General features: G+C 43.4%; 1 protein-coding gene across 29 annotated transcripts in view; it reads left to right on the top strand.

Annotated features, from left to right (window-relative positions):
- The window catches only part of CELF2 (CUGBP Elav-like family member 2), a 524,880-nt gene that overhangs the window by 178,555 nt on the left and 320,645 nt on the right, over positions 1-25,680 (top strand). For 2 of the 29 annotated variants that reach the window (XM_081022924.1, XM_081022929.1), the window contains exon 1: positions 17,368-17,708. The exons of 23 other annotated variants lie outside the window; for them this stretch is intronic. In XM_081022924.1, coding sequence (XP_080879050.1) covers positions 17,635-17,708 — 74 coding nt within the window. In that variant the 5' untranslated portion in view covers positions 17,368-17,634. Of the gene's footprint in view, positions 1-17,358; positions 17,709-19,182; positions 19,304-25,680 lie in introns of those variants that run through there. 4 more of the 29 variants (XM_081022936.1, XM_081022926.1, XM_081022928.1 and 1 more) reach the window with 4 other exon arrangements.

The following is a 25,680-nucleotide window of genomic DNA, read 5'->3' on the forward strand; positions in this document are numbered from 1 at the left end:
GGCCCTGGCCCTAGTTGAGACCAACCTAACCACCTTGCAACTTGGGACCTCCAAAGTGTTGTCTTTGTGGACCTTAGGGTCTTCCATGGGGCATACCAGGAGAGGAGTCTCATCAAACAGTGGTTGCGATTTTTAGAAAAGGTATTAACAAGTAATAATAACATATTGTGTTTTTGTACCTGCTGGAAGCCACCCAGAGTGGCTGGGGCAACCAAGGCAGATGGGCAAGGTACAAATATAGTCATAATAATGATAATAAATGTCACTTGTCTTTCCTGGACCTTTCAACATTCAGCTTCACTGAATGTCTATGACGTCCAGTGTTGGGAGGGAGGGAGAAAAATGTCTTTCTCCCCACTCTCTCCACACTTTGCCCCTTGATGTGTGGCAGAGAGTTAGATGTCGTTTGCCACCCTGCCTTGGGCAGCTATATGCCTCACACTGACTGGCCCTCAATATCTCCACACTAGAAAGCTGTGATTCGGGCTGGTGCATACAGGCATGCCATACATTCCAACTGTCCTGGTTTCACCCATAGGTGAAAATACTGTTCTGGTGTTTCCTTTAAAAAAAATAAAAATAAAACCACCCATAACCAGCTCAGTGATATAGCTTTGATATACATGCAAATGCACCAGCTGGCCAAGAGGCTAAAATACTAGCCAGGTCAGTTTGTTTGTTGCATTCAGTTGCCTTCCCTAGACTGCCTCAGAGTGCCTTTGGGGGTGCTGAGTTCATTATGGCTTCTTAACTAGTTCATTATTGTGCGGTTTATTTCCAGTTTCTGTCTTTAGCTGCCATTTTAGTGTTTTGTTGATGATGTTGTTCGCGTTGGTGCACTGGCTCTTTTCCACTTGGTTTTTAATTTGTGTTCCATAAAACAGGAGCGGAGGCTGCCTCAGGGATCCCTTCTGACTGAAAGTTGCCGTATAAGTCGAAATAAATAAATGTTTATATATGTTTGTGATAATAAGTCACATCTGCGCCATGCATTTAAAGCACAATGGTGTCATTTCGTGGTGTAGTGAAGTGTAGTTTGTTAAGGGTGCTGGAGATTGTAGCTCTGTGAGGGGTAAAACTACATTTCCCAGCATTCTTTGAGGGAAGGCTCTTTAAATGTACTCAAAATGTGCTTAAACGTCTGGTGGGAATGTACTGATAATAGTCCGTTAGCTACTGGGAAATGTATGTAGTTTCTGATCATTTTAGAACTTGGAAATCCTGTCTTTATGATTGTTTCGCTCAACAGTAATCTTTGTTTGATTGATATATTTTCTCTTAACACCACACCAAAGGTGGCATGCAGAGTAAACAAACAAACAAACCATAGAGTTGGAACACTCAAAGTCCACCTGGTTCAAATCCCTGCTCAGTGCAGGGAAAACACAGCTAGAATACCCCTGCCTGAAAACCTCCGGAAATAGAGAGCCCACCATTCATCTACATCAGTTGTTCCATTGTCAGCTGGGTGGTCATGTTTCCTGCTGTACAGAGAGCATTCCTTCACTATCTGATCCAAGTGTGATCAAAACATTAAACACACACACACCATAAGAGAGAGCAGGACAAACCATCAACAGGTGGCACTGGGACAACAGATTAAGGTGGCGCTAACCATGATAGGGCAGTGCTGCTCACCTGACCTCCAGTAGGTCATGTTGCCGATGCTCACTGGGACGTAGAGAGTAAGTGGCAAGGCAGTGGGGAGGTTGGCATGGTGCAAAAGCACTGGCAGGTGTACCAGGTTGCCTCACCTGTGCATTCAGAGTGTGCCAGCCTTGCCATTGCCTCACCTCTCCCTCTCTACTTCTCAAAATAAAAAACCATATGGTTTACTAATACTTGACTGCACTGGATAGCTTTTATCAGATCCAACTCTGGTTTATAACACTAGTTACAGGTAGGTAGCCGTGTTGGTCTGCCATAGTCGAAACAAAATAAAAAAAGTTCCTTCCAGTAGCACCTTAGAGACCAACTAAGTTTGCTATTGGTATGAGCTTTTGTGTGCATGCATTCTTTGTGTATCTGAAGAAGTGTGCATGCACACAAAAGCTCATACCAATGACAAACTTAGTTGGTCTCTAAGCTGCTACAGGAAGGAACTTTTTAATTTTGTTTCGACTACAGCAGACCAACAGCTACCTACCTGTAACTCTCTACTTCTCAGTAAGCTGAAGCAAGGCAACCAGTCAGAAGTCAGATGAGCCACAGTGCCCCACCACAATGTTCACTAGTAACTGTCGTCCAGGTAACCTGATCTTCTCCACTACTTGCTATTTCAGTTGCAGTAATTATTTCTAAATTTGCAGCTATATGCAGAGAATCAACATATGTATATCTTGCGCCTACTTTCATTCCCTTTTGTAGTGATGCGTTTCCTTTTTCTTCCCTTTTAACAGTGAGCAAGTGGTCACCCTAATCATCAAACTGTTCTTACCGTTAAGATGCTTCTCCTAATGTTCAACTGAAATCTACCCTCCTATAATTAGTCACTGACCTGCTCTCTTACGTAAGCAGCAAGGGAGCACTAATGGCTGGTGATTGCAGATATCACATTGCAGGATGAAGAAACGAATGAGACCTTGATGGTATGTCTGGTGGTATTAAGTCCTGCAGTTGTGTTGCCTCACTCGATGTGAGACCAGAGCTGGAATCAGGGTTTGCTGTAGGACCTGGTCTTCTTCAGCTTGTTAGGAGGTGCTGATGTTGAGGACCCTTTTTAGATTAGCAAGCTGTCTGCAAGCAATAATGCACCAGACACCCAAAGCCTGTACCCAATAAGTGTCATTCTCTGAGATGGACGGCAGATCATTGGTGAAACTCACATTGGTCCATCTGGACAGAATTTTTCATTTCCTTGGTTTTAAGAATATCTGACTGGATAGCTCAGCTGGTTAGAGTGTGGTGCTGATAATGCCAAGGTTGCAGGTTCGATCCCTGTACAAGGATGCATATTCCTGCATTGCAGGAAGTTGGACTAGATGAGCCTTCCAATTCTACAATTCTATGGTTTTCTATGAATACTTGATGTAAATAGTTCAAGTTGCATCCCTGTCCAAGGTACTGGAACAAAACTGAATCCCTCAGTCCATGGAAATAGACCAAACAAGGTTGGATAAAAGACTGTAGACTAAGGTGTTGTTGTTTTTTGCAGTGTACTCTGCGAATGCATTTAGGCATGTGCACCTGCCATTGCATCTCTAGTATCAGGTGATGCTTATATACTGCATTTCGATTGTTGTGTCCTAACAGTGAACTTACTGCATAGACTGGTTGAAGCTCAGGTTAATGGTGGGATGGAAGTTGTTGGAAGCCCTTATGGAGCTTCTCAGAGGTGTTCTTCTCATGGGTCCAGATGATAAATCATTGTATTTCAGGTAGAGGAGAAGCCTTTGGGAGCAGGAGCTGAGGAGGCATCTGCCATGGGTACTGTGGAGCTCTGCAGCTACCTGTGTAGTTTGATTGTCAACAAACAGTGAATTATATATCATATTGGCTTCAGTTTCAGGTGGGCAAATCTTTAAATTTTCGTTTGTCTCAATTTCTCATTTTTTCCAATCTTAAATTCAGTTCCCCAAATCAGTTGACTTTTTTTTTAAAAAAAAGTCCTCATGAAAATTCATCAGATTTTTAGTGCCCGTTACTTCTAATATACTTGTTTACATGTTATTTCCACTAATAAATGCATTTTTTATGCACACTTCACCTTACTATGTGCAATTTCTGCACACATTACTTAGCTGGAGAACTGCATTGCAAAATTCAGAGAAGTGGAACTTTCAAAAACAAGCCGTGTTTCAGTTCAAGTATTGTTTGCTGTTTGCTATGATTGAGCACTGAAGAGTGGTTTCCCCCAGGGGAAAGCAGTGGGACAAGAGCAAGGTTGGATAAGCCCAATGTCTGGTTGAATAGCCAAGTACCTCCAGAAATTATCTTTATAGTGTGAAGTCAGCTGTTAAAGAAGCTTGCATTTTGCCTCAGAATCTTGCCTAATTGTTTTGGGAAAGGCTGAGCTATTACTCAACAAGCTGCAGAACACTGCGATGAAATGATCTTTTCATCTGCGCAAAAGCAAAAAGAGAGAAGAGTTAAAGCTATAGCAACCAAGTTGCCGTAACTTTTCCTCCCCCTGCGAAGCAGAATGCCGCAGCAAATTTTAATTCAAGTCACCTTTTCACTGTGTTAATTTTGAGCAACATTTACTTCTGCCAATCATTAATTAAGATAACAGCCAGCTCTAGAACTGGGGGGAAATAAAATAAAACCCTCTTGTATATATGCAATTTCAATCAGCATCTGAAACAGGTTCTCTAGGCCAGGGGGTTCTTAAACTGTATTACCGCGCCTGTCTATAAGCAGAATAGGGAGAGTTAGGCAAGGCAGGTGAATATACAATTGCCCTGTGGACAGCTCAGGGTTTATTGGCTTTAGTGATTGTTGAACTACACTTGACTCGATTCAGAATTGGCTTAGTATATTGGAGCTTTCTTAGTGTGCATTCAGGAAAAAGGGGTATCTGCTCTCTGAGAATCGTAGAATTATACAGTAGGAAGGGACCCAAAAGGTCAACTAGCCCCAAACCATGTAATTCAGAGAGTTCCTTCCCAGTTGCACATGTCCTGATGGTGTTTTGCACATTGTCTTATTGCTCATTGGAAACTGTAGTTCGGCCTAACTTGCCCTGCACCTACCCACAGGACTAGCTGCAGCAGAGAGCTGTCTGGTAATATACCCCCCCCCAAAAAACCCCCACAACCTATGCTTATCTGCAAACAGGAGAGGCTTTTAGATACAGATGGGGCACAGCAAGCACATGTTTGCTAAACCCAATCAAAATAATTGATTGATCCAAAAAGAGCAGATAAATAGACTGCTTAGTCAAGATGCTTTTTTTCCAGTTCATTGTAGACAATGAACTGTCAGAGGTTTAAATGAAGGAATGTCTGAGTATGCACTTCAGACCACAGGTTTTAGAAACAGGTCACTGTCGGAAGCGCTGGGGGCACCACACAGCCCCTAGATCAAGACAAACCTCTCTGGGTGTCTTCCTCTGGAACGCAGCATGGGACGGTCAAAACTCTTCAGTCCCATTGCACAGCAGCGACACATATCTGAAAATATGTGCACACTCAAAACAGCAGAGTAAAGCTGGAAGCTGAGGCTATGAGGTGTGGCATTTAAGTAATTTATTAAGCAATATATACAGGAAGAAGAAGAAGAAGAAGAAGAAGAAGAAGAAGAAGAGTTTGGATTTGATATCCCACTTTATCATTACCCTAAGGAGTCTCAAAGCAGCTAACAATCTCCTTTCCCTTCCTCCCCCACAACAAACACTCTGTGAGGTGAGTGAGGCTGAGAGACTTCAGAGAAGTGTGACTAGCCCAAGGTCACCCAGCAGCTGCATGTGGAGGAACGGAGACGTGAACTTGGTTCACCAGATTACGAGTCTATCGCTCTTAACCACTACACCACACTGGCTCTCAAAGCAATCATGGTGTCCTCTCTCTTCTTCTTCTTCTTCTTCTTCTTCTTCTTCTTCTTCTTCTTCGAGATAAGTACAAAAGTACAACACAACGGAAGAGATAGGACTGGCTTCCGTTTCCCACACTTGCCGAGCATAGAATGTAAACACAGACATGTGATGTAACAATCACACATCCAGCAATGGGAGAGAATGAAAATACTGACGCACTTGATTTTGTTATGCAGATTAGCATTGTTGGCATCCATCTGTCTCAAGAGGCAACCTCCACCTCCCCTTTCTCCCCTATGGTATTATATATTGTATATTTTTCTTTGCTATAAGTCACTTGGAGACCTTTGGGTGATAGCAGCTTGTAAGATTCTGAATCCTGGGGGGGGGGGGGCAGGTGGAGTTGCCAGGGAACACTTGGATGAACAGAACATGAAGTGAATTAGTTTCTTCTGGGGAAAAACGACAGACATGAACTGGAATTAGTTCATCTTTTAGACACGCTGAGCCCGCACTTCGAACTGGTTCGTTTTAAAAACTAACTTTCGAAGCTCTGATAATTACACAGAAAAGGGTCTTCTCTGTGGTTGACATTTCCAGAGACAGGAAAATTCCTGGGAGGGGCCTCTGAGGAAGATCCCACCTTGTAGGCTGGTTCGTGTGGGCGATGGTGTTCTTTCAGATGCTGCTAGAGGCCTGAGTAACATCACCATAAATGGTTCTTCATGCTCTTCTGAGCAATGCCATTCTCCTTTTGCTTTCAAACTGAGCCCTGCCGTATTTCCCCAGGTCTGCCTCTCCCTCTTTTGAAATGGCGCAAGCAGGCGTGTTCTGAGGAGCGTACCACACTGTTAATTGTGTGTGTGTTTTTAAAAGCAATAACCTGTGCACTTGTAATGCTTTCACTATGACCTACTTACATACTACTTCACCCTCCTTGTAGTATGATTAAAAGCTCCTTTGAATCCACTATTCCCTCAAGGGATTTGAGGCTAGAATTTAACAAACTGCTCAGAAGGCTTAAGCCAGTAAGAGGGCTTCCCTTACAGCTTCTCCCGGTAATTTTCAGATGTAATTAAAGAGAAAATAAATATTTCAAGATGCCGTACATTTGAAACAAAACAATGCAAAGCGTCTTTCCAGCATCTGCATCACATGGGGAAGAAGCAAAGGCACCAATCGTCGTCGGTTGATTTGCAACGGGATTCTCCGTCTACGTGTTTGTGGAGGGAGGGAGGTTTTCCCCTTCAGCCATGTTCACGTGCTCATTCCTACCCTAGTTGAGAAGGCCTTTGTTGGGCCCGGAAATGGCCTCTGGAAAACAAGGCCAGGCAGCTAGGCTTCTGACCTATTTCCTTGGGAGGAAAATGGACCAAAATGCCTCAGAATCATCTTTCCCTTCCCCCGCCCCATTTCCTGGAGGGAGAGAGAGAGAGAGAGAGAGAGAGAGAGAGAGAGAGAGAGAGAAAGAGAAAGAGAAAGAGAAAGGAAGAAAGAAAAATATGGAACTGAATGGAAAGATTGTATAGGGTTAAAACGACACGATGCAGGCTTCTTATTTAAACGAATGTCTTCATTCCTTCATCTCCATTGCGCTCTTGTCTCCTTCAGCTGCTGAGTGCTAAAAGCTGCCCTTTCTGCAGTCACAAGATTTTTATTTTTTTTTTGAGGGGGGAAATTGAATGTTAATCCTCCTCTACTCTAGGCTGGATTAACCACCGTGGAGGCCTCTGATCACAAATCAGGTGGCGGCGTCCATCTGGAGAAAGTTGTAATGACTTCCCCCTCCCCCTCCTGCTACATTCCCTTCCCCTCGCGCTCCTGCAAAATTTGTTCCGAGATACTTCGGTGGGTGTGCTGAGATAAAGAAGCCAAATGCCAAGGCATTAGTGCTAAAGGGGTTTTCTGGAATCTTCCATGACCACCCTTATGTACCCTCAAACTGTGCCTACTTACTAGGGTTTCCCCACCCACCCACCCACCCACATATTTTTTCATGTCGTTAAAAAAAAAACCCCAGAATCAGGCAGCATGCACCTTTGTGCTTTCCTTGCACAATAAACCATGGTAATCTTGGGAGTGCTCCTGGGCACCTATTGATTACTAAAGGCTCAAATGTCATCTGTGACTTGGATTGCCTTCTGCTAGCATTGTCTGGTTCACCCCCAGCTACATCTGTTCCTGGACAGGAGCAGGCAGGCTTCTTGCAGTGGTAACTTCAAGGCTGTATTGCGCATCCTGTTGAACATGGGGCTGCTAGACAAGATGCACCTTCATTCTGATCCAGCAAGGAGATGCTCTTGTGTTTTTTGAGTTGCTCGCCAACCATGGTTTATTGTGCACAAGCAGAACATTGGTTCAGTTGCTCCTCCTCGGACACAAGTGGAAGAAACAAACCAAGAAGTGTCAGTGAAGCTGGGATAATGGCTTGCTAAACCTTGGGATGGGGAAGGAGATTGAAAGGTGAACCTACCTAATCTGCACTTCTCGAAAGCATCCATGGACCAAAACATAGCAATCCATTGTACTGTGCATTTCCCCAAATTTTGCAATGCAGTTCTACATCCCAAGGAGTGTGTACAACAGTGCATACTGGAATAAAGTTTGTATATTTTGTATGAAAATAAGATACAAAAAATGCATTACACTAGGGGAAAATAGCTTTGCTGAAATGTTTAAATCAGGCAAAATGGCATTCAGAAGTGTTCTGTCTTGAATTCCTCCCTTTGTCTCTAAGCAGCAGACTTGTGTGTCGTAAAGAAAGCAGCTTCTGAAACTCAGCTTGGTTTCAAAAGAGGCTTGCCACATAATTTGAGAATCAGAAGCCTCTTTGGTGTTTGGGTCTAGTTTCCCACTTCTCTGGATTACAAGATATAGTTACAGCACATTTTCTCACTAACCATACCAGCTGCTGCTGTATATCTAATATGTGCCACTTGGTTTGCTGTAGTATCTGTACTGAGGGTGTGGGGTGGAGTGGCAACAGGGTGCAGTTGGAGGGTCAAACAGAGTTGTTGTTGTTTAGTCGTTTAGTCGTGTCCGACTCTTTGTGACCCCATGGACCAGAGCACGCCAGGCACTCCTGTCTTCCACTGCCTCCCGCAGTTTGGTCAAACTCATGCTGGTAGCTTCAAGAACACTGTCCAACCATCTCGTCCTCTGTCGTCCCCTTCTCCTTGTGCCCTCCATCTTTCCCAGCATCAGGGTCTTTTCCAGGGAGTCTTCTCTTCTCATGAGGCGGCCAAAGTCTTGGAGCCTCAGCTTCAGGATCTGTCCTTCCAGTGAGCACTCACTCAGGGCTGATTTCCTTAAGAATGGAGAGGTTTGATCTTCTTGCAGTCCATGGGACTCTCAAGAGTCTCCTCCAGCACCATAATTCAAAAGCATCAATTCTTTGGCGATCAGCCTTCTTTATGGTCCAGCTCTCACTTCCATACATCACTACTGGGAAAACCATAGCATTAAGTATACGGACCTTTGTTGGCAAGGTGATGGCTCTGCTTTTTAAGATGCTGTCTAGATTTGTCATTGCTTTTCTCCCAAGAAGCAGGCGTCTTTTAATTTCATGGCTGCTGTCACCATCTGCAGTGATAATGGAGCCCAAGAAAGTAAAATCTCAAACAGGGTGGCAAGATGCAAAAGGAGGACAGGACAGCACCTTCCATAGTTGTGAAGAAGATGGCACTTCAGCAGGTGTAGCTGGTCAGCACTGACTGCCAGAGGTTCTCCCGGTGTTCAGACAGGAATGTGGAGTTGGAACAGATTGAGCTTGGGATCTTGTGTGTACAAAACATGCCCTCTACTGCTCTACATACATAGGAATCAACCCAGTAGTCCATCTAGCTCAGGGGTCAGCAAACTTTTTCAGCAGGGGGCCGGTCCACTGTCCCTCAGACCTTGTGGGGGGTGGACTATATTTTTGGGGGGAGGGTGAACGAACTCCTATGCCCCACAAATAACCCAGAGATGCATTTATATAAAAGCACACATTCTACTTATGTAAAAACACACTGATTCCCGGACTGTCCGCAGGCCAGATTTAGAAGGCGATTGGGCCAGATCCGGCCCCTGGACCTTAGTTTGCCTACCCATGAGCTTGCTCCTACAGACATGGGCAGTTGCTTTCCATGGTTTCAGCTCAGCAGTATTTTTGCCATTTTTTAAAATGAGGTTACTGCTGTTTTATGCAATTTCTGCTGATTGATCTTCATGATTGCATATGCTGTGTGTGTAATACATTCTTTATTTGATTTCTAAGCCGCTTTTGCAGGAGTTTTGCAGTAAGCAAAAGGGAAGGAGATTCTAAGCAAATAGAAATCCAGTAACGAGATTCTCGAGGGAACAGCTCATTCTCCAATCTCCTCTCCCCCTCCAACTAAAAGGAACTGCTACTCTATTCACATAAAATAGAACAAAAGTAGACCTAATCACATCTGACAAATGTTGGAGGGCATGCACTGGGTTTAATGCAGCTGTATTGCGGCATCTCCTCTAGGCATGGAAGGATAGTAGCTGCCTTGTTCTGGCAGTGACCCTTTGTAGCATATGCTGGATTTTTCTTCACTAGGTTTAAACTTCATTTTATGCCCATACTGCATATGCTGGGTTAATTTAACACTTTTTGGGAACTAGATATACCATGGCGTGCTGAAAATATGCAGAAAGATAGCTTGATTGTTCGTTTTTTTCATAACAAAAGGTGTATTTGCCAAGAGAAAGAGAACTGTACGTTTTGGGTGAGCACACCAAGAATGTTTCATTTGAAAGAGGCACTGTGTATGAATTAGGATTCTTCATTCTTATATCTGTAAGAAGAAGTTATTCTAACAGCAGAGCCCTATGTATGTTTACCTGGAAGAGTAGAATTGTAGAGTTGGAAGGGACCCTGAGGGTCATCTAGTCCAAGCCACTGAAATGCATGAATCTCAACTAAAGCATCCTTGGCAGATGGCCTTCCAGTCTCTGCTTAAATGCCACCAACAAAGGAGAGTCTACCACCTCTTGTTGGAGTCCGTTCCACTGTTGAACATTTCTTGCTGCCAAAAAGTTCCTCCTGTTGTGTTGTCAGAATCTCCTTTCTTGTCACTTGAAGTCATTGGTTTGCGTCCTATAACAAGTGTGGGCCATCTTCCATGTGACAGCCCCTTAGATGTTTTAAGATGGTCCTCTTAGTCTCTTATCTAGGCTAAACATACCCAACTCCCTCCGGTTCCTCATAAGTCTTCATTTCCAGACCCTTGATCATCTTGATCGCCCTCCTCTGCACATGTTTCAGATTATCAATTTCCCTTCTTAGAATGTGGTGCCCAGAACTGGACACAGTACTTCCAGCTGTGGTCTGACCAAGGCAAAATAGAGTGCTGCTAAATTAGCCACTGGATTCAGTGAGGTTTACTCCCTTGTAAGTCTGCATAGGCTAGGACATCAGTCCTAACCACACTCAACTTTTGATGGCAGTAAGACCCATTGAACCAGGTGGTGCTTGCTCCTGAGAAAATATGCATGAGATTGTGTTGAAAGAATATTAGTCATAAAGATGTAAGACCAAGGAAAGGACTTCCTTGCAGACTTATAAATCATGGGTGCAGAATCTTTTGATGTTGTTGGACTACAACTCCCATCAACCCTCTGACCATTGGTCATGCTGGCTGCGGCTGATGGGAGTGGGACTTCAACAACTGTTAGATCAGGCATAGACAAACTCAGCCCTCCATATGTTTTGGGACTACAACTCCCATCACCCCTGACCACTGGTCCTGTTAGCTAGGGATGATGGGAGCTGTCCCAAAACATCTGGAGGGCCTAGTTTGCCTATGCCTGTGTTAGATAGACACAGGTTCCTCACCTTCTCTAAAATAATGTGAAACGTGAAATGAATAAGCTGGGGCAATACACAATTGGCTGTTCCTCCATATAAATATCTGTAAAGGTAAAGGTAAAGGGACCCCTGACCGTTAGGTCCAGTCGTGACCGACTCTGGGGTTGTGGCGCTCATCTCGCTTTATTGGCCGAGGGAGCTGGCGTACAGCTTCCGGGTCATGTAGTCAGCATGACTAAGCCACTTCTGGCGAACCAGAGCAGCACACGGAAATGCCATTTACCTTCCCGCCAGAGTGGTACCTATTTATCTACTTGCACTTTGACACGCTTTCGAACTGCTAGGTTGGCAGGAGCTGGGACCGAGCAATGGGAGCTCACCCCATTGTGGGGATTCGAACTGTCGACCTTCTGATCAGCAAGTCCTAGGCTCTGTAGTTTAACCCACAGCGCTACCCATGTCCCTTAAATATCTGTAGCATATATGAAATTAACCTGGTGTTAGAGGAGAATAGCTTAGACTTCTTCTTAGTCTGCTAGTTTTGTATATATAGGGATTTCCCCACAAAACAGTAACATGCTGATTGAGTAGCAGGGGGAGGACTTCATATTTAGGTAGGGCTAATGATGGGAAAGAAATTTGATTGTGTTTGCATTTAAAGACATGCTTACCTAATTAGACCTTTCTAAAACAATGTTCAAACTGAAGCACGGGTATCCTTCAAATGCCACATTTCTCTGAATTTTGCAATTCAGTTCTCCAGCCAATTAATGTGTACCAAAAGACATATACCAGGGCGCAATGTTCATAAAAATGCATATTTTACTCATGTGCTGTTGGATTTTCATGAGGACTGAAAATCAGAAACTGATATGGGGACATGGCGAACTGAACTTTAAGATAGGAAAAATGAGAAATGGAGAGAAACCAAAATTGGCAGGCTCGCCCATTCCCACTGGTCAGAACCTACATACGAATGTGCATAGAAATCTGTTGTATATTGTGTTTATATCTGATGGATCTTTTTGATAAACATTTTGTGTTTCTCAATTCATAAGGCAAGCAAGCGAGCATTGCTACAAGCATGTGACCGCCACAGCAATTTCAGGCTGGGGTATAGAAGGTCCTTTCCCCAGGAAATGATGCATAAATATGACTGAGGGAAAAATCAGAAATATGACCCTAGGACACTTCATATTTGGGAACCAGCCTATGATGAGCGATGTTTGGGTACTGCTTGTTAACAAGGATAGTTTCCATCTCTTGCACTAGAGATTTGGATTCCACCTGACTACCGTGGGAAGACTGTGAGTTATGAGAGAGATCTGTAGCAGTTATCTCTCAATAGTGAAATGAAGTTGGTAACATATATTGTGTGCATCAGCTTGTAGGAATATTTTTCACAGCCAACTAGGATGAATTAGCCTGTCTAGGTTGCCATATCAGCAAAGGCTAACCCTTGGAACATTGCAGGCTTGCTTAGGCAGCTGAGTCAAAACATTGGTCTGTTAGCTTAGCATTGTCTACACTGACTTGCAGGTTCCAGACAGGGGTTCCTGTCAGCTCTATGTGGAGATGCCTGGGATTGAACTGTTGGGATACTGCCGGGGAGATGGGGGCATCAGGCAGGCCCCCAGCTGTCTCCAGCCACCATTCAACAGCTGGTCTCATTTGGAACAGCATCAATTAGCAACATGAGCCTCAGATACGTTTAGAGACCCATGCTCGCTCTGTCAGCAGAGTGTGTAAATCTTCTCATAGCAGAAGAGGCGGACAGAGAAATGTGCAAGCAGTATATACAGCATTTTATTCAGCGTAGTTCAGGAAAATATGTCTGCTTCCCTTCGTGTCCAGCAAAACAGCAGTATAGCAAAAGCAACATACAGCGGAAGTTCCCAGCAGACTGTGCTGGAAGTAAACAGGCATGTGATACACAACAGTCATGCCTGACCCTTTTAAGGTGGAATGGAACTATAGCCTAACATGAACCTGGGACCTTTTGCATGCAAGGCAGATTCTCTAACGCTGCTACCCAGGGGCGGAGGAAGGGGGGTGCGGTGGGTGTGGGTCACCCCGGGTATCATTGCTTAGGGGGGTGACAAAATTCCGGGCGGCACTTACCATGAGGCCCGCAGCACATCCAAGCCATGTGTCTCTCCTGGTAGAGAGGCAGTGGTTTGAGCACACATAGGCTCCGCGCTGCCCAAACGGTCCGCCCACTGCCTCCCCCCCAGCTGTAGGGCAGCTGAGTGGGAGGAGGCAGGCAGACTCCAGAGGCCCTGCAGTGCGCCCCACCCCTATGGAGGGTTCGTCCCGCCCCTGGGCGTGTCTCCCCAGGTGCCCAAGCAGCTTCCACAGCCACTGCTGATACCCTTGGCAGTTCCTTCCCTTACCCCCTCCCCACATTGCTGTTTTTCACACTGACAAAATTCATATTGTAAGCTCCTTGGAGCAACCTGTCTTTCGTTCCTACAATATTCTGTGGAGCCGCAGGTTCTTTGGTGCAACGTGGATAAACTAAACAGGGCGAAGTAGCTCACATTTTAACTTTTGATAGGAGCAGCATGGATCTTATCACTGCTTAGTTCCCACTGCACTGCACATATTTAGAAGAGGGTGAAAGAGAGGAATAGAAACAAACCAAGAATTCTGGAGTTGGAAAGGATCTTGGGAGGTGACCTGGATCTAGGCTTCCCAAACTGGGATCCACCATGGACCACCAGTGGTCTGAGAGCTTCCTTCAGGGGCTTTGCGGCATGCCTGTATTAAATATTCAGATTGATTGTAACTGTATTTTTTTATTGCTTCTGTCATTTAAAATGCAAGTTGTAATGCAATAAAATGGAACGTGAGAAATTAGAGAAGCAATAAACATGCAATTGAATATCACGCAGCATTGTTCACAGCACAACTACTGTAGCAGGCAGGAAAATCATTATGTGGTCTGCCAGTACTATCAGTAATGTTCAAGTGTTTCATTGGGAGGGAAATTGGGGGACCTCACTGTTGCAACTAGAGCATCCTTGGCAGATGGCTGTCTAGCCTGTAGTGAAGGACTGGCCACCCACCTCCGGAGGCAGTCTCTGTTCCTCTCTCTGCCCAACAGCTCTTGCTGTTAGGAATTTTCTCCCCGTGTTTAGCTGAAATCTGCTTCTTTGCCATTTCTAACCATTGCTTCTAGCCCTGCCTTCTGGAGCAACAGAGAACAAGCCTCTTCCAACATCTGTGTTGCTCCATCTTCAGCCATTGCTAAAGCTGATATTTTGAAGACTGTATAGTTGCACTAAGAGGTCAACATATATTTAATTAGTTCTGAGTTGACCTATGGTGTACATACCTACATATGTATTACAAGTGTCACATAACATCCATTTGGCATTTGTGAGGAACTTACCTCTTGGTGTGCCAGCTCCTAAACTGTGGAACTCCCTGCCCATTGACTTTAGGCAGACACCTACACTGCATTTTTTTCAACACCCACCAAAAACTTATCTCCTTGGGCAGCCCACCCAGACATGTAAAGCAGATGTGTGTTTTTAATATGTTCCTTCCTCTTACTGTATAGAACTCTAGATGTCAATCTTACTCATTCTGCTTTTTCATAAACTTCTTTTTAACGTTGATTTTATTAATAATTTTAATGTATATTTTATACCGCTTAGAGCAGGGGGCGGCAAGGTTTACGTCTCCTGGGCTGGTTCACTCCAGCAGAGATCCCTTTGTGGGCTGGATTGCGCAGGTGCGTAAGCGCCCGCGATTTCCTGCGTCTGCATCTGCGCAGATACAATTTTCATTTTCTGCGCATGCACAGATGCGATTTCCGGTGCTGTGGAAGTGAGTCCCTGCACCACGTTGGTTTAGCGCAGCACGCAGGGACTTGCCAAGTGGGTGGCTCAGTTCAGGGGCAGCTCGTGGGCTAGTTAAACGACCTTGTGGGCCACTTGTGGCCCACGGGCCTTGGGTTGCCTACCCCTGGCTTAGAGGTTTCATTTACAGTTAAGCGGCATACAAGTTTTGAAAAATAAAATTAATGTATGTGTGTGTGTGTGTGTGTGTTTGCACGTGGGTATATAAATATATTCTAATATATTTTACGGGCTCTGCTAAAACAACTGACCTAGTTTTGTATCTGGTTTCATTCATGCAGAAAGTTGCTCCTTTCAGCAACTAATACTCATGCAGACACTTGTATTTTTCGGAGCCGCTCGATCCCTTTTGTTCCCCTCACTTCTTCTGTGTTCCTTTCTGCTCTGCCTCCTCCTTTGCTCTCACTGTCCTCGGCCTCATTTGCCCTCACTGCTATTCAATTGGATTGGCTGCGGCGATCCTCGTGACTTTTTATTTAGGCATCCGCGATGATATCACACCTGATGCTGATCTGTCACATCAAAACAAATGGGTGCCAAACGGCATAGAAATAACCAGAACGTTTGGCAAGTCATTCCCCTCCCCCCGATAATTTTATTCAGCCATGTTAAGATGCCAATATAGAAATTGGAGAATATTCTGTGGAAAATCTAATACATAATGTATAGATCTGTTTGCTGGGGCAGAGTAATGCAGTGATGCCGATATTGTGTTTTGATTTAGCTTGAATTCCTACGGTTCTGGATAGCGCTATTATTATTTTTAAATGTTAAAGATCTGTGCTGCAATATGTTGAACTAATAAAAAGGAAGGAAATAGTGGATGAGATCCAGCATCTCACCAAGAGCCCCTTCTTTTTCTCACCCCCTCCAGCTCCCCATTCTCCCTCAGTCTCTCCCAGAGCAGATTTTGGGGGCACATGGGTTTCGGAGGGGAGGGGAAGGAAAAGAAGTCCTTTTTGCACAAGTGGATCGGTTGTGCAAACAGAATGTCATAATTGGATATTTCCCAGCAGTAAGAAATTGCTCCTTCTGAAGTTTTTGCATAGCCTCATGATCAGTTTCAAGTCTTTTGAACAGAGCACTGAGGTCCCTGAATCAATGTACAGTTGTTTGATGAAAATGAGAAGTGTGCTTTTTATTGCATAAAGTTAGTTCTGCTGAACTCATGTGAATGAGGGTGACATCTGCCTTGAAACATTTACTGCCTTATTGTAAAAGTGTCTCATTTGTTATAGTGACTGGTGTAGGACTACTTCATACTTCAAATTCCTAGGGGATTGGTATCAGTTCCTCAATCGGCATTTTAGCCCATTGGACACAGAGCCATAAATACATAAAATATGAGAGGGTCTTTATTTTCTCTTTCTCTCTCTTTTCCACATAGTCCTGACTGCTTTGGTTTCATAGTGCAAGTTTCCCCCCACCCATAAGATGATTTCTTCCCCTTCTCCCCATAGCCCCATCTGGATTCCTTATGGATGTTGTAAAATAAATATTCTCAGATATCAGAAAGGGCTTTATTCTAAAAGGTTTATGAGAGTTCCTGAGAATATCAGAGCCATCGGGCGATTAATCACCTTTCCATGTTTGCGTTTTTATTATCTATCCATCTTTCTATAGTCTATCTATCTGTCTATTTGTCTATCGATCTCCTTGGATAAAGAAGCAAGGAGCCAAACACTTTAGCCCATTCAGCCCCCCAAAGCTAATTTTATGAATTTGTTAACAGATTGTTTCTTCGCCCTGCATAGATGAGGGTTATTTTAAATGTAATTTGCTTCTGCTTTGCAGAGTGCAGAGAAACCAATAGAAGTTGGATGAGGCCCAAATAAACAGACCTTGGGTTCAACAGGGGAATATTTTTTGTGGCGGTTCTTGTTTTGTAAACCCTTCCAAAACTCTTTTTATCGTCGCCACAACAAGCAGTTTAGCAGGATCCTGAGTGAGTTAAACAAAAGCGGTTTGGAAATCCAGAAACTGATTCCTTATGCGTTTGAGAGAGGCTGGCCCTCTGGCTGCCTTTTCTCTCCCCCACCCCACCCCACCCCCCAAAAGAAAACCTCCTTTAAAACAAATCGAGCCTGTCCACAATTTCGAGCGTGCATCGTCCAGCTCTTTGCCGAGGCTCTCTTCCCGGGTTTGCAGGGGTTAAATTCTAGCTGCAGTGGGGAAGTGGCTCCGCCCCCCGTTTTCAGCACCTGGCGCTCTATAGACAGTTGCCTCAGCAGTAGATTTCAGAGGGGATTGGAGGAAAACAAGAGGGGGAGAGAATGTGACAACTGCCGACTCTGACTGCTGCCTTGGGGAGGCCTCTCGCACCTGTCCTTGCCTGTCTCTTGGCCAGTGCAGTTGTTGAATCAGACAAGCAAGAGGAACATTCTTATTTGCCAGACCAGAACGGTGTGCATAGGAGGAAAGGGAAGAGGAAGAAGAAGAAGAAGAAGAAGAAAAAGAAGAAGGAGAAGAAGGAGAAGATGACTTCTTCATTCAAGCTGGATTTTCTACCGGAGATGATGGTTGATAGCCGCTTGCTAGTTTCCGACAGAATGTAAGTACCGACTCAGCTGCCCGGCAGCATCCGAACCTCAGACCGAGCCAGTTCCCGAGATTCTAGATGGTTGTATTTTGTGTGCTTTTTTCCCCCTGGAGGGTTTTGATCGTATAAACAAAAGCCCTGGATTTCTCCCTCCCTTTCTCTTTCTCTCTCTCTCTCTGAGGCTACCGACTTGCTGCTAGAAGTGTCTGTGTAGCAGAGTAAGGATTTATTCCCTCTCTCTCGTCACTTGAAAATTCTTTTGTGGTCTCTAATGTATGTGTGTGTGTGTGTTTTCTTGCACTCATCCCCCCCACACCCTCCGTTGTGTTTGATCTGCAACATTCTCTATCAGGGAAACTGGGGGGCGGCTAATGGTAGCTGTAGAGCAGGGACCCGATAAGTATGATTTATATTCTGTTTATTTAATGTGGGGAAATGCAGTGCCGAGCCTTGCAGGGTTTTGTTTTATTTTATTTTTAAGAAAGGCACACTCTTCACATCCAGTGGAAATTCCTATACAGATATTTTGCCTCCTGCTTAGAAATCTCAACTTGTTCAGGGGGGTAAGGCGCAACCTGCTCAGATTAAGAAAGAAAATGCGCTTAAAAATAAATTAGCCACAGATGCAGACTGTTTGGATATGTGGGAAAATGTGGTCAGTTTTTGTGACAGAGCACGAAGGAAATTAAAACGGACAATTTTGCCCGTGTTGGCGGATGCATGGTAAATTTAGTGTTAATTATTAGGAAGATTATTCTTGTATACAGGGATGGAAAGGCTAGAGAGATTGATTGGACAATGTGCATGCTAGATTTTCATGAAGGGAAACAGATTTGGTTAATTTTCAGCCTTGCCACTTGATCTTTAAAGTTCCAGTTGCTCTATCAGTGCCTGACATCAGGAAAGGAAAAGAAAGTGTATTTTGGGTTCTCTAGGAAAGAAAGGCAAAAATTCAACAGAGTAAATCTGGACCCTAACGTAACATCATTCCTGGAAAACAAAATTAATCCCATCTGAAATAAGAGTGATAGGATCACGCCGAACTTTGCAAACAAGAATATGACCATGCTGGATTTATATAATGAAAAGGGAGGAAATGAGATTGCAGCACTGGCTACGTGGTACGTCTCTTTAGTGAAAAGTGTACGCAAGGTAGAAGTTTGAATAAAACTTTGTACATGGTCTTCAAAACTATCATTTTTTAAAAAAAGAAAAAGGAATGGAAATCCACTTCCTTCCCATATAGTCTGGTGCCGGCCATATTATGAATTCATTCAAAGTTGTTGCACCTAATTCTACCCCACCCACCTCCCCGGTAATTTTTCTCTTGGGGCTGTAGATTTCTTAGCCGATGGAGCGTTTGAGATGAACTATTCATGAAATAGCCATCTGTTTCAGCTGCTGAGGATTAATGTGTTGCCGAGGTGGGGGTGTCATATTTAGTATGGGTGAGCCTCTCTGTCATATGCATTGTGCATAATACACATGCGTCGTTGATGCCTTCCACAGTCCAGTTTTGGATAATCCTAAATTTAGAACATGGTGTCTGTTGTTGGGAATGGTGAGTTTCCGAAATCGACCATTTCGCTTGACTCGGAGCCTCAATGGTATGTGCTACAGTTGATTGTTTTGTTTTGTTTTGTTGCTGTTATGTTACCCATCCTTCGCCCAGGAGAGTGCCAAGTTGACACTCTCAAATAGTTTTTGAGAAGATCTGTCAATGCACAAATGTCCGCTTGTGTTCCTCTCAGCTTTATACATTCTTACTGCTGCCCCTCCAAATCAGTCAGAAAAGATATTGCTGATAACCATCTTGGAACACCAGGGTTCTATTACCTGAATCTGGTGGTGTTTTGGCTGTCACTTAAGTTTATGGAAATACTTCCTCAACTCACCCATTGAAGGATGAGAATCGTGTAAAATTGTTCCTTTAGAATCTTGCCTTCTGGAGTTGTGGGGCGAGGGGAAGCCCATAATTCTCCTTTTTTAAAAAGTACTATGCCTCTGTTTGAAAACGATGCAGAATTATATTTTAAAAGGCTTTGATAAATAGCTTTGCATTCACTCTGGGTTTTCCCCCTCCCCTCCATTAAAGAACACGAGCTGTATCAGCAGTAACTCTTGTATACAGTCTGCCTTAGCGATCGTGTTATGAGATCTCATCACAATGCAGAAATGTAACTTAGTGGATGGTCCAAGCAGCTATAAAGATTGATGCTTTCCAGGGATTGCACATGTCCTGTATGCACAATTAATAAAGAATAGTTTGCTGGCTTCAGCTGGGGCTGGAGGAAGACTAGTAGGGGGTGTCCAGTCTTTAAATAAGGATATATGACCTTGCACTTTCTCGAGAGTGGAAAACAATTGCATCATTACAGTCTCTCTCTCTCCCACCCCCTGCCAAAGATGCGATTGGTTCGGTTTGTGTATAATTCTCTTTGGGAAGCCTTTGGATTCATCAGCGCTGATGAATGAACGGTTCTCTCGTTGCCTGTTGGGTGAGCGGATCAAAAGTTTCGGCAAAGGGCACAATCCACAAGGAAGTTCTCTCCCTTCAAATCCCTACTGAAATGAATGGGAACGAGCCCAATAGCGTGGTCAATGGGTTGTTGCCCAACCCTTTATTTTATATCCTAGGTGAGAACAACCAGTGCTGTCTTTAGCAAGGATTAATTGATGTAGATGGAAAAGGGTTGTCAGTTTTTTGTCTCTCCTAAACTGTTAGAAAATGTCATTTTCTGTATTTTTTTGAAGGTTCTTTTGTTTGCCTAGGGAAGAACGACTATCATAAGATATTCCAATGTTCATGAAAGCTACTGCATATAATTTTCGCTCTGCGTAATCTTTAAACATTGCCGGTTTGAAATACATATTATAGTTTTCAACTCTTTTAAGCTTTATTTACGACTCCAATAATCAACAAGAAAGCAGTGGCTATCCTCCCTCCCAAAACACACACACACATTTGTGGATTGGTTTCTTATTACTCTTAAGATAATAACATTTGAATTGGGTGCTATATCGAATGCATGGTGCGTATTACTTTAATAGGCTAAGCTGACACTGAAAGTGTAAGTATTCAGTCATTTGTACTGATGTAGATACCGCCACAGCCTGGGCAAGATGAGTAGGGCAAGAAAGTCCTGTAGTACTTCCTTCTGGAATTCCATAATAAAAAAATTGCCATTAAACAATACCCATGGAGGGTAGCTGCTGGTGATCCCAGCTGATATTAAGAGGTGGCGTAGATGGTTCATTTCCTTGTTGTGCCCTTTGCGGACTTCGTCTGGCTCTATTTTTCAGTCGCATAAAATGTGATGCATTGCTTTATCTCCCCGTGGCAGTTGTCAGTGGTGTAGAAGAACCAAGAAGCTAAGTCCAGAGGGTGGTACATTGAGGTATTAGCCAGGGCACCACAACAGGCAACAGCACACACACACACTCACCATTCTGACTTCACATGAGCACCTACAAAGCTCAGAGAATTCTCTGTTTACCTTTCCCAGGCTAAGATATTCCATTGGGTGCACTTTGGCTGAGGGGTGTCTCAAATGTTGTGGCTGCCCTACCTGCTGGTTTCCTTCCCCTGGGCCAGGAGTATATCACAGCTAATAAAACTGCCTGTCTTTACCTTTGATAGCATAGTAGTTCCTAAGACCACACACTTATCAGCTTGGTCTCCATCGCTGTCTTTGGATTGTTATACCATTGTAAGCAAACCAAGCTTCATCATCAAATCGCTCTGTGCTTACTCACTCCAATCTAAGACCATGTGACCTCCTGCCTTTTGGAGGAATGGAGGAAGAATATCCTTGATCACAAAGGTCTTAGTAGCTTCCTCCTGTAAGTGGAGCAAACCTTAATTCTTTCAGGGAACATCGTGTGTTCTCTGGACCTCTCGATAGCAAATCTCTGGATCAGAGTGAGCACGGTTTATAAGAGCCACCCCAAAATGTATGGTACAGCATCCCTCGTGTACCATAAAACATCGTTTTCTGTATTGAAATATCTTAGTCCTGAGCACTAGGTAGAAAGCTAACCCTTACTACAATACTAAGGAAATGTTTGGACTGCTCAAGAGATGAAGTAATTCAAGAGAACATAATGGTATTTTGCAATAAAATAAAATAAAATAAAATAATTGGGATGCTTGTGTTTTTTCCAGTAGCAAACACTAATAAAGACATCTCACGTCACTGAAATCAACGGGGAGAACAATGCTGGGTGGCTTTCACTCACCTAGTGATTTTGCAGAAGGGCTACTCATTAAGTTCAGTGGAGGCCAGAAGTCCCTATAAACATTCCTTTGCATGCATGGATCTGTTGTTCCTGTTCAAATGAACAGTGCATTATGGGTTCCAGAGAGTCCTGTATCTGCATTGGAGTTCACCTACAGGTTTGGCTTAGTGTGATTATCGATTATATTAATATGAGCACGGTTGTTCATTTTGGACACTGTGCTCTTACATCTTGATGCGGCAGTCTATCAACTCTGCTTATCACTTTGGATTCCATTGCGCTCCTTTTTTTTGCCTACTCACTGACCAGATCTGAGTGCCACAGACACCAACTAAATTTGAGTTTTATGTTTTAATGACTCAAGAATATAATCACGTGCAACTGATTGGGTGCCACAGAAAAGTGCCATGAGTTATCCATTAAAATTTGTCTTTGAATTATCTCCCTCATCTCTGAGATGAGTCAAATTTTCTCACATGTATGCCAATGTGTTAATTATGTGGTGGTTGATGATATATTTGAAGAGCTGGTGTATTTTTCTTTTAAGATATTCAGTGTACTAAAGAATTTAATCTATACAGGGTTTCATTGTCTGTGTAGCGCCCTTTCTGAGGGGGGCACAGAGTCTGGTAGAAATTCAGCCGGGGAGGCACCCATGTTTTTTCGATTGCCTCACAAGAGAAAATGCTCAACTGCATTGAAAAATATTAAATCACAAAATATGCATTATAAAAAGACCTGGAAACCTCGCCCCAAAAGAGAGAGAGAGAGAGAGAGAGAGAGAGAGAGAGAGAGGAGTACTCAGCACCTATTGCCAGTGAGAAACTGTGTACCTTGTTATCAGCTGTTGTTTGATGCTCTTTCCTTATCGTATGTTCGTATTTTGGCAGACAGTTCTAGCATTGATCCGGCTGGCTGTATCATTTTAAATTGTTCCACATTGATAGTTCATTGTAAGTTGCTCTGTTCCGATTCCTTTGGCAGCCATTGATGAAAAGCCTAAGGAAGGAGGAATAATAAAAAGAACCTTGAATGAAGATTAAAAGCTTCAAAACTGAATAAGGATTTTCAGTGATACACATGGTAAATTAAGCTGCGGGCAGGGGGATCCAATATATTCGCCTTCCCTGCTCATCTTTACAGCTATTGTTAGATAGTATAAAGTCCATGATCTTATTTTTACTTTGTACAATGCCTAGATTTTAAAGTATTATTATTATTATTATTATTATTATTATTATTATTATTGGCATTGTGTAAACCAAAAACAAATTGAATCAATTGCGGGGTTCTAATCCGATTGAAAAGAACACCCCACTCCAAATGTGAATGTATGAGATAAAATGCAGATGGTGCTTATTCAACATGCAGGAGATGTATTTTTTGAAGTTTATTAATAATAGTGATATCACACTGCTTTTTCAACATACCAGTTTCTCTCTATCAGATGTGATATATCTTCCTTTAATCTCACACATTTTCATTGTTCGCTTATTTGTTTGTTCTCACCCAAACTAAAACCCAGTGACTAATATGATTTATTTATTTTGCTTCCGTTGGAGAGAGAAAAGACATTCTCCTAAACATTTCAAAATGGGTTTTGGTGTATTTTAATTGTCTTAGTATTTTGTAGTAATTTTGGCAAGTTTCATAATTAATCCCACATGTTCTTTAAATAATAGCAACAACAGCAACTCGGAAATTGTGTATGAATGGCAGAGTGGGAGAATTCAGGCAATTTAAAAATTCATGGAATGTAAAAAAATGTTTATCATCAAGAAATGGCCCACTAGAGATTGGGAGAAGTCATTGATGCCCCACAGAATATGCATATCACACAAGCGCCTTAGATCCAAGCTGGGGAGGGATTGCTTCCTTCGATTTTTTTTAGCCCGACTAATTCCTTTCCTTGTGGTGCTGTTTTGGGATTGAATCACTTATTGTTGCAAAAAACATAACCATCTCTTCCGACATGGTTATGTGTGTTTGGTGGCAGGAGGTTTTGGGGAAAGAGCGAAGTCCAGATTTTGCAGGGAGAGAATTAGCTCTTGGGGAAGAAGAAAGGAGAGGCAACTCACTGGGGGGGAAAGGAATGCCAACACGAGAGAATCTCTTTGGAAAATAAAAACTAATTGGAGCAATAAAAGTGATGCTCTAAAGTAATTCTGGAATAATTGTTCCTATTTAGAATCATCAGCCTTTAATTGCTTTGCCCACACTCCCAAGCTCAATTTTCGCATGTGAAGGGAGACCAAATAATTTCCTGCAAAAAAATCTAACTTCTGGTGTCAAATGCTCCCTTTCTCTTGGGAAGTCCCCCCAGCTCAGTGGGTGCACACATACTGTATCCGAAAAACCTACAAAGTTTAATCCCTGGTCTTTCTAGATAGTGCTAAGAACCACCTTTTTCTGAAACCTTGGAGAACTGCTTCCCATCATCGTAAGCAATAGTGGAAGCACATCCGTCTATTCCTGGTCTATGTTTACCCATAAGTCTGTTCCAACCCAGTTCCACATTAATCTGAATCCCTTAAAATAAAAAAGGATGAAATTTCACATTTAAATTTGTTTTTAAATCTCTAAACGTTCCCCCTGAGACTATGCGGTTCTAAATGCTTTTTCTCTCAAAACACACCTGTAAAAACATATTTTGATATGTGCATTTCAGCTCAGAGCATTCCCAAAGTGCAAAGGTAACTTAAGTTCTGATCTGTCCGTTAGTCTGATGTGTGTGTGTGCCAATCAAGGCAGTTTGTACTGGGATTTGCAAAGATCAAATCACTCAAGCGCCCTGAAAATACAATACTGAGCTAGATGGATCCCAAGCTCTGGCTGCTCCAAGACGGCTTCCTGTTTTCCTACTCAAGATTTTAAGAATGTTCTCCAATGCTTTGATTGCCTTTGGCTCCCTCCACCCATTCTGTATCTCCTGTGAATGGTGTTGACGGGTGTTCAGTGTGGTCCTCCGGTTGGCTTTACTGCTGCTAAGCCTAGACCTTTGTCCTTCTCTCATAGCTCACGTATGTCACTCTTCCTCAGGAGGATGCCGTTTTGACAATCAATTCCTCCTCACAATGCCAGCATATATCATAGAAATGTGCTTCTCCTTGGCAGCATATCTGTTTTCTTCACAGCTTGAGCCCCTTCAGATAATAACGTTGAAATTATAACAGAGGCAATATGATTGCCTGGCATTTAAAATGTCATTGGGAAGCAACTTTTGTTTTACGCTCAGCCTTAAACACACCGTATTCCAGCGAATGCCCAGGTGAGCCCGTTTTGCAGAGAGATTGCCTGCTATCCTTGCGTGCCCATAACTAGCTGGATAACAAGCCTGCTACGAATCTGGACCTGGTGACCTCATGGAAAGGTTGCAACTCAGTGGTAGCGTTATCTTCTTTGTGTGCAGGATGTCACATGATCAATCCATGACAGCTCCAAATGGGGCTGAGAACGTCCTCTGTCTGAAACCCTGGAGGGCCGTTGCCAACCAGAGAAGACTGGCAGATGGATCGTGGTCTGACTCAGTATCAGACAGCTTCCTATGTTCCTAAATGTCAAGGGAAGGGAGTTCAGCCTTAGCTACAGGACCAAGCTGCAGTGGCAGCTTTGTATTCACCAAGCTTCTCTAGGAAGAACCAGAGTGGTAGAACTTCTGCTTTTCATACAGAAGGTCTCCATTTCAGTCATCAGCATCTCCAGGTAGGGCTGGGAATGTTCCCTGGCTGAAACCCTGGAGACCAGC

The sequence above is a fragment of the Podarcis pityusensis genome (assembly GCF_964106645.2).
Source record: "Podarcis pityusensis genome assembly, chromosome: 10".
Classification (NCBI taxonomy): Eukaryota; Metazoa; Chordata; class Lepidosauria; order Squamata; family Lacertidae; genus Podarcis; species Podarcis pityusensis.